At 36.1% G+C, this 9,489-nt stretch overlaps 1 protein-coding gene across 1 annotated transcript; it reads left to right on the plus strand.

The window, feature by feature from the left end:
- The first annotated feature begins 3,379 nt into the window (after window positions 1-3,379).
- On the plus strand, window positions 3,380-4,216 carry LOC109340168. The gene has a single exon (XM_019577756.1). It carries the CDS (start codon window positions 3,380-3,382, stop codon window positions 4,214-4,216), a length of 837 nt encoding a protein of 278 aa, XP_019433301.1.
- The last annotated feature ends 5,273 nt before the right edge of the window (window positions 4,217-9,489 follow it).

Consider the following 9,489-nt stretch of genomic DNA (forward strand, 5'->3'; position numbering starts at 1 on the left):
GAGGATTGAGGGAGATCGATACACCTACACAAGCCATTGCGACTTAGATCTGTGTAGGGTACTTTTTGATGTGCTGGGTGTCTCAGCCTTTTGTGTAATTTCAGTTTGGGCGAATATTTCTTCCGCCTTGTATTTCATACATATATTTTCCGTTATTAAATGAAGTATTATTCAAAGTTATATTGTGTTATTTTTTGTTACCATTAGGTAATGATTTTTTATTTTCCGTAATGTATGTTACTTAAAGTGATGTCCCAAAAAAGAAACGAATATAAAGATGATAAGTTTACGTTACATTATTTTTAAAAAAATTTTTACCCATTTTTAAACATTATATTTATGGAGTAATTTTTTGGGCGTTACAAAAACTATATCTTCCTATCATATCAATGTGTGATATGTTAAACTCATTGAACATTATAATGCATTATTACTCTCAAAGAGGCATACATAAATGCAAATCTACTCCATTATTCTCCGCATATTTAATAAAAAAGTTAGGCATATATAAAATTTTGAACAGGTTCATCCACAATAATTAAAATTAAACACATTTTCATGAAGCATAACAACATGACTATTCCAAATTATGCCAACATATAACAGATTCATCATCTTCTATATTAATGAGCAGTAAAAAAAAATGCAACTTCTCATTTTTTGAATATTTGACAATTGAAGCAAGAAAAAAAACTCAATCATTCGGTCTGAGATGGACTAAAATATGACACATGCAATGATTTTTCTTCATGGAAAACTAGATGTGAGATAAAGACAGATGAAAAAGTCTAGTTATTTTATTTATAAATTTGGCACCATTCATTTCTCAAAGTGAACATTGAGAATTAAAATAAGAGCTTCAATTGCAGTACATTTGTTATTGAACGTTTGTTGGTAAGATACCTATTATACATTCAGATTTTTCACATATAGAACGATTGAATTGCATTCTGATACAGGGCTATGCACATTGCACACTACCACATTTCCATGTCTACCAAGTTTTTTAGAATTACATAGTATTGTATTTGTATATAGGATATAATATAACACCATCACCTTCAAGGTTACATATCAATGCTTGCTTTTTGATATTGTTGATAAGAGAATAAGAATCATGAGCAGAACTATAGCAATGAAAGAGCCAATTAGTGAATCAGAAATGCGCTTACAGAAATGTAAATCTTCTCCAATCACCCTCTAAACAATAAATCATAATAAGTTGATATATGAAAGAAGAAGAGAAAACAGGTTTCGTGGTGTAGTTGGTTATCTGCTAGGGTTTGACATTTCAACTTTCTTGGATCCGCAATGATGAATTCCACTACAAACAAAGCAATGATTCCTTGGATTTTTTTGGCCAATCTAGAAGTCTCCTCAACCGTGGGAAAAAGACCAACACGGGAGAAGAAAATGAAAGCAAAGGAGAAGATCTCTTTTTCCCAAGTTCTCAAAGCTACATGTGATATGGCAATCTCTCAACTCTCGCAGCCTTGTCTAAAAGGAGACGCCATAACCATCAAAATTCCAGAGGAGGATTATCAAGTTGGCTTTTAGAGGTGTAAATCTCATCTCCATGGGATACTCATCCTTTCAAAGGGAGACAAGCCGTTCAAGTTTATTGACATTAGAACTAAACTTTCCTCTTTTTGGAATATGATTAGAAAGTGGAACATGGTTTCATTAGCAAGAGGCTTTTTATGAATTCTCCTTCTCATCGGTTGAGGACATGAGAACAAGTTGTGTAGTGGGTTCGTGGAACTTGAAACCATGTTCTTTGAGAATGTCTCTATGGACTCCAGATTTAAATCCCAGTCTTCAAAAGCTTTCACATTCTCAATGTTGGGTTCAGATTTTGGGTCTTTCTCTAGAATAGTGGAGTTCTAGGATTCTATTCTCAATAGCTGGGGGATTGGGGACACCAATATCACTTGATGAGGCAACTTCTACTAGATCCTTTGGTCACTTTGCTAGGATTTTGGTGGACTTAGATCTTAAAGGTGCCTTGCCTAATCAGATTCTTGAGGAGCGAGAAGGTTTTGCCTTCTTTGTGTACATTGAATATGAAAATCTTCCGGATTTCTACACTGTTTGTCACTCCATAGGCCATTTGGCATCTGCTTGTAGGAGAAACAACAAAGACTCATCAGATGAGGTCCTAAGGTCTAAAAAGGTGAACCATATAGGGAGGACTTCAAAGGTTATACTAGATAAAGGTCTTCCTGCAGACACTCTTGGCAAAAAAAATTGGCTCTAATTTAGACCAAGAAAAGGCCAATGGCCTTGAAAAGGTATCTAAGCCAATTCAGGAAAATGATTTGATCATTAATCTGGAGTTTGATAGTAGGGAGAACTTCCAAGTAGACCAACTAGAAAAGGTTATTCTACCTCCTCAACAGGAATCCAGTGACACAAGGGTAGATGACTCTATTGGAAATGAAGGGCAAGAGATTGTGCAAATCATGCAAGCTGAAAAATTCAAAGTCCAATCCCATGATCAAATGGCTAATTTGCCTGCAGCTAAGGATTAAAGAATTGTGGGTAGGCTTTGGGCAGAAAAGGGAGAGGCTCAAGCAGTTGAAGACGACATTTACACAAAAGTTCTTTCTAAATCTCAAAAAAAGAAGTTGAGACAGAAGCAAAGCCAAGAAAAAGTGCACTTTACCCGCAAATGTGGTTATCTCAATGTTTCCAAATGAAGCTTCTCTATTGGAATTGTAGAGGTTTAGGTAACCTTAACACTAAACTAGTGCTGAAAAAGCTCTGTTTGGAAAATAAGTTGGATATCCTCTTCATATCTGAGCCAATGGTTCTTTCAAATAAAATTAACCCGTTATTTTGGCATGCTTTAAATCTCAAGCTCTTTGTTGTGAATGATAGAGGCAATTTGTTGCCTAACATACGGGGTCTTTGCCATGTCAATCTCAATCCTAGCATTATCTCGAACTCCTCTCAGTAGATATCCATCTCTTTGGATGTGGATAATAAGAAAGTTTATGTTTGTGTTGTTTATGCTCATACTCAATACATGATTCGTAGATCCTTGTGGTCTGAAATTCTATCCTTATTAGTTGCTTGCCCTGGAATTTGGTGTTGTATAGGGGATTTTAATGTTATCCTTGGTGCTAATAAATGTAGAGGTTCCTACTTTCTTTACAAAATAGCTTGTGAAGAATTCAAAGCTTTCTCTGAGGTTGGCCATCTTACTCACATTCTAACCATATGAGTTGAGTTCACCTGGTCCAACAAAAGGAGAAGGGTGGCTCATACTGAGAAAATATTAGATAGATCTCTTTGCAATGATAGATGGCTTTCCGAGTGGAATTTTACAACCTGCTTTACTTTGCCTAGATTTGCTTTTGATCATCATCGTTTGATGATGTCCTCTACTAATGGTTCTGCTACTAATCATACTCCTTTTAGGTTCGACAAAATGTGGTTGCAGCATCCCAGCTTGAGGAAAGTTGTGGAAGATCATTCGAATATTCGTGTGGTGGGGTGTCATATGTACATCTTGGCTAATAAGCTCAAGACTTTAAAGACTGTGCTAAAAGTCTGGAATAGAGAGGTTTTTGGTAACATTCATCTAAGGGTCAAAAATGCTCTGGCTCTGGTTGAGAACATCCAGCAATGCATCAATGATAATGATCAGACTGAGGCTCTTATGGCTCAAGAAGAGATGGCCCAAGGGGATCTTTTATTAGCCTTAAAATCAGAGGAGGAGTTTTTGAAGGAGAAGTCTAGGTTGAATTGGCAGTTAAGTGATGATAGAAACATAAGCTATTTTCACAAGATTGCTAGAATAAGGCATGCTACTAAATCCATGTATATGATGAGAGATGGGGATGCTATCATTCTAGATCAACAAGTAATTTCTAATCATGTTTTGGAGTACTTTCACAGTCACTATGCTTCTGAAAACAACATTCGACAGACTAATCTAATTAGCCTTGTATTTCCTAACATAGTTTCTGAGGGAGATAAATTAATATTGTCCAACATTCCTTTGAATGAGGATAATAGCGCTGTTGTTTTTAAAATGAATGGAGATGGTGCTCCTGACCCTGATAGGTTTGGAGGCTGCTTCTTTGAAGAATTTTGGGATATTATAGACAATGATGTTTGCAATTCGGTGCTGCAATTCTTCAATCAGGGCTGGATTCTTCCAAATCTGAACTCAAATAATGTGGTTCTAAAGTTATTACTAAAGTTTTAGCTGACAAACTTGCCATAATTGCTCCAAAAATAATTTCCATTGAGTAGAGAGGCTTCATCAAGGATAGACATATACAAGACTGCATTTGTCTTACCTCTGAAGCAGTTAATCTCCTCGACCATAAAGCCTTTGGTGGTAATTTAGCAACCAAGCTTGATGTCAAAAAAACCTTTTACACAATTGACTGAAAATTCCTTTTGGATACTCTTGAGGCTTTTGGCTTTCATAGTAATTTCATCAAGTTTATAGGGGTTATCCTTAATTGTACTAACTTATCAATATCTGTTAATAGTCAAAATATGGGGGTTTTCTGCTGCAAGAGAGGTGTAAGGCAATGGGATATCCCCCTTATTGTTCTGCTTGACTGAGGATGTTCTGAGCAGAGGGATAACTAAATTGCTTCAGACTGGGAAAATTAGCACAATCTCAGGCCCTAGAATCAATACTCCAAGTCATGTGTTATATGATGATGACATTTTGATTTTTTGCAAAGGTATCAAAAGAGAGTTGGTGGTTCTCAAGGACTTATTCACAGATTATGCTCAAGTTTCAGGTCAAAGTTTGAATCTTAATAAATGCAAGTTTTATACTACTCAGGCCTCTGCAAGGAAAGTGATCAATCTAACAAATTGGTTGGGCTTTAGTATTAGTCTCTTGCCTTTCACCTATCTCGGAGTCCCCTTGTTCAAGGGAAAGCATAAAGCCATTTACTTACAACCCATAGTTGTTAAAATAGTGAACATATTGGCTAAGTAGAAAGGTTCTTCCCTCTCAATCATGGGAAGAGTTGAACTAGTCAAGTCAATTATCCACAACATGTTAGTGTGTAGCTTTCATATTTATAATTGGCTTGTCAAGATGTTAAGGAGGATGGAAAATTGTATTAGAAACTTCATTGGTCTGGAGACAACCAAGTTAAAAAGCTAGTAACTATAGCTTGACATAAGGTTTGCACTTCTGTTAAGGAAGGGGGCTTGGTTTCAAGACCTTCTACATCTTATAACAAAATTAACTACTAGATGGACAATTAGATTGGCTATCCCCTACCTGACTACCTTGGCACCCCAACTCAAATTTCTTCATCTTTAATGGCTAGGGTGGCTGACTTCATCCAAGACTCTTCCTAGATAATTCCTTCTTGGTTAGCTAGGTTGTATCCTGAGGTTTGCAACACTATAATCAACATGCCAGTATCTAATACCAACCAAACAGACAAGCTAGCTTGGATGCATTCTGCTGATGGCATTCTTTTTATGAAAGAGGCCTACCTCTTCACCAAACTAATGTCAAAACAATATAACTGGTGCAAGTTAATTTGATCAATTGCAATTCCTCCATCTAAGTCCTTTGTTACTTGTGTTAGGTATTAGTGGCCTAGGAACACCTAGAAGGGGGGTTGAATAGGTGTAGCGGTTATCAATCACTACTTCTCGCACCAAAACCCAGTTCTGGAAACAACCCAGTTAATCGATTAACAACTAGTCTTCATCGATTAACACATACATAGAACAGAATGATCAGAGCAGCAAATTGCACAGTTATTTAAAATCAAATGAACAGAGATAAAACATATATTTTTAAGCAATATTAATAAGCATATGGCAAGGTACAATTATGCAAAATATCAGCTATTAACTCGAATTGAAACAACAAGAAAAGTAAAGAAGATTTAAGGAGAGAACATCGTGCAAAGATGGATTTTTATCCTGGTTCATTTGTGGTCCACTACAAACTACATCCAGGCCTCCCCTTCTGATCTTGGGATATTTTCTTCTTCACAATATTGAATATATGTATGATCACACACATCAATTCAATTTACAAAACATGGTACGCTTCTTTCTTGAAATCTAGAACACCTAACCCTTGGTTTGACTCTATCTATCGCCTGAGAAAACCTTTCTCGTGAAGCAGCCCCAGCCAAGATTCTTGTTCTCAAATCAAGACCTCCTAGTCTTGGTGAAGAATCCCAATCTCTGTGGTGGTACGACACCTAGAGATCAATCCAAAACACACAAAAACAGATTACAACAGCAAGGTATTATAAGCACAATAATGCTTGACATATTACAATTAAAAGACCTTAAGACTAACTCACTCATAATTCACTCAAGCCATCAAAAACATGTGAGTTAATCAAAAATAGTAATCAATATATCTTTCTAACAATCTTTACAAATAATGCATGAACATGTGAGCAAGATAAGGATGAGTATAAGCATAAGAAAAACAGTATGAAAATCAAAGACTCAATAATGCATGGTGAACTCTCCTCCTCACACATGCAACTCTCTTGAGAAAAAAAAAAGAATACAAAAATGAAATATGCTATCTAAATCAATCCTATAAAATGGAATGCAATGCTACAATTTTCTGGAAGTTTCCTCAACTTATACTAGACAGTTTTTACAGTTGGATTCGTTGCAATTAGTTAAGCGGTAAAAACAGAAATCAATTATAACACAAAACATACATGTTAATCGATTAAGGTAATTCGTTAATCAATTAACTAGTGCAATAGAGTTGAAACAGAAACCAGTTGTAACAGAAAAACAGTTGAGTTAATCGATTAAGTCACCATGTTGGATGTTGAGCTCTAGGCATGTTGGTTGTTGAGCCATATTCAAGCTTTAGTAGAACCTTGTCTTTACCAAAACATAGGCAAAGCATTGCTAGTGCTATCCTTGAAACTTTGCACTTTCAATCTCCCCCCTTTTGATGATGACAAATACCACATCAAAATTGTTCGAAATGTTTGATGAATTAGCTTGACGATGAGTTTGCATAATGGTTGTTAATGGTTGTTTTTCAAAGCTTCATAGTTGAAGCGCCTTTGCTCCCCCTTAGGTAAGCAATTATATTACGGAAGCTGCAAAAGCTATTACAACATGCAAAATATATTTAACACAACAAACAACCTTTCTCCCCCTTTTGACATTATAAAAAAGATACAAGTATTCAATTCTAGTCAAAAGTCAGAAGAGTTATTAGAGTTATGATAGATTGTAATTAATCAATTAATTTTGGGCGATTAATCAATCAACCAACTGTAAGAAGCTTGAACAAATGCACATTTATACATCATTTAATCGATTAACACCGGAGCTTAATCGATTAAATGGACATCAAACAACAATAGAACATCTTTAATGGCATGAAAGGCTATGTTTACTCAAATTAAGCATGGAATGATTAAGCATTTGACATATTTGAGCAGTTAGCAGCAGGCATAAGCATTCAATATTGATACATACACCAAACATGATCAAGATCCATTAAACATAAGAGTATACTATATGCAACATAATTACCATTGAAGCATGATAAAGATAATTTGAATTCATTTAAATCATTGTCAAATTTTGAAGCAGTAATTCAATAGAAGATAAGAGTTATTACAATCCATATGAAAACAAAAGCATGAAATAAAAGATAAGTTATCAAGAGGGTAATAAGGAACAACAAGATCCATAATCTAGGAAGGATAAAACTAAAGCTCTAAGGCCTTCTAACTAGGGATGAGATGGAGAGTTTTCGTTGTCAGGAATAATCGAGCTACCACCACCCTTGATGAGGGTACTCAGCTTGTTGAACTCAGCATACATCCTTCTGTTTTGTGAGTCAGCAGTTGTCTGAACAAAATTCCTCAAGGATTGGTAATGGTTATCAATATAAGCATTCTGACGCTCCTCAAAATTCTCCAGATCCGTATGATATGAGTCCTTCATAGACTGAAAGTGAAGATCCATCCTGTTGTTGAGATGTTGTTCCATAACATCCAAGTAGGCTTGTCCAAAAGTTGCTTCTTGTGATGCATGACCAGAAGACTCCCCCTGAGTAGCAGCAAATGGCTCTTGAGTATCATCTTGATCATCCTCACTAGAGGGGTTAAGATTCACAGTGTTAAAGTTCTCTTGATATTGCCATATGTTGTCGTACTTATATATACCCATCTTATGAATCAGACTCTAACCAATCAAATGATCCTTGTCAGAACAGTCCACCACTATAGTATCCGAGATATCAATATGTACATAATCAGTAATTCGTAAAATGAAGATACTATAAGGAAGCAACCTTGATTGTGAAGTGAAGACGCTGTACATGACCTTCAGAATCTCGTCATGCCAGTTGATCATTATGTTCTCCTTTACGACAAACATGAACCTCAAATCATTCACTGTAGGTTGTGCATGATTTGTGTTCCTCTGAATCAGAATATAGGCAATCAGATAATGTAGGAGCCTATTCTCTACGGACAACGACCCAACTTTGGTTAATTCACCCTGAACATACAACTAAGGTCTAAGCAAACAAGATTTATACATTTCAGCATCATCAAAAGAGTTGTTGTTTGCCCAACCACGGTCACTAAAGCTAGCACCAGTACATGATAAACCACCCACATTCATAAAAATGTCTTCATTTATCTCAAACTGTTTTCCAGCAATCATTGACCAATACTTTCCATCTTTATATGTAAAGTTGGCATAATACTCCCTAACTAGAGCATGGTAGATATTACCTTTTAATTTAAAGAAGGGGACGACCCCTTGTGCTTGCAAACTATGCGGAAAATCGATATGTTGTTCCGCTAACCAAGTCAAATTTGCAAACCTTATGTATGTTGGTTTCCTCCCCTGAAATTTGAGCAACCGGGTTTCTTGCAGAATAAATGAATAATACGGGTCCCCAAAGTCCTGCCTTACTTTTTGAGATGGCAAGGCTTTTGGGACACACGGTGGACGTTGAGCGGTTGTCTTGACTCTTTTAGCACGTCCTCTCTCCATTGATGTTGAAACTGAACCGTGATGAAGGTTTAATCGAGGGATCTAAGGAAACCTAAGGTAGGGTTATCAATTTGGGGAAAACGAATTTCTTGGAAATTGGAGATGGAGAGGTCGGTTTATGGAGTGGAAATAGAGTGGGGTGATTCGGTTTGGGCTAGGTTAGAGCTTAAGGATGATGTTGGACTTGTTCCTCTGAAATTTGACAGAAAAAGGGATGAATGGGATTTTGAAAAATGCCCAGAAACGCTTTTGTTTATAATATACTGATGTCGTTAATCGATTAACAGCTTGTCTTAATCGACTAACCTGAGTTAAAAATACCAGGTTTCAAAAAATTCACCCAGGTAATCGATTAACTGATGGCTTTAATCGATTAAATGCGTCACATACAACATTTTGGATGTTTTTATAAGCATGCAGGGATTTCAAACTTTTTATTAAATCAAAATTTAAGCAATCACACACACACACACACACACACAC

The sequence above is a fragment of the Lupinus angustifolius genome, unplaced genomic scaffold (assembly GCF_001865875.1).
Source record: "Lupinus angustifolius cultivar Tanjil unplaced genomic scaffold, LupAngTanjil_v1.0 Scaffold_145_64, whole genome shotgun sequence".
NCBI classification, from domain to species: Eukaryota; Viridiplantae; Streptophyta; class Magnoliopsida; order Fabales; family Fabaceae; genus Lupinus; species Lupinus angustifolius.

Coding starts and splice junctions, on each gene's coding strand:
- LOC109340168 (XM_019577756.1), top strand. CDS start 3,380: ATGTCCTCTACTAATGGTTCTGCTACTAATCATACTCCTTTTAGGTTC.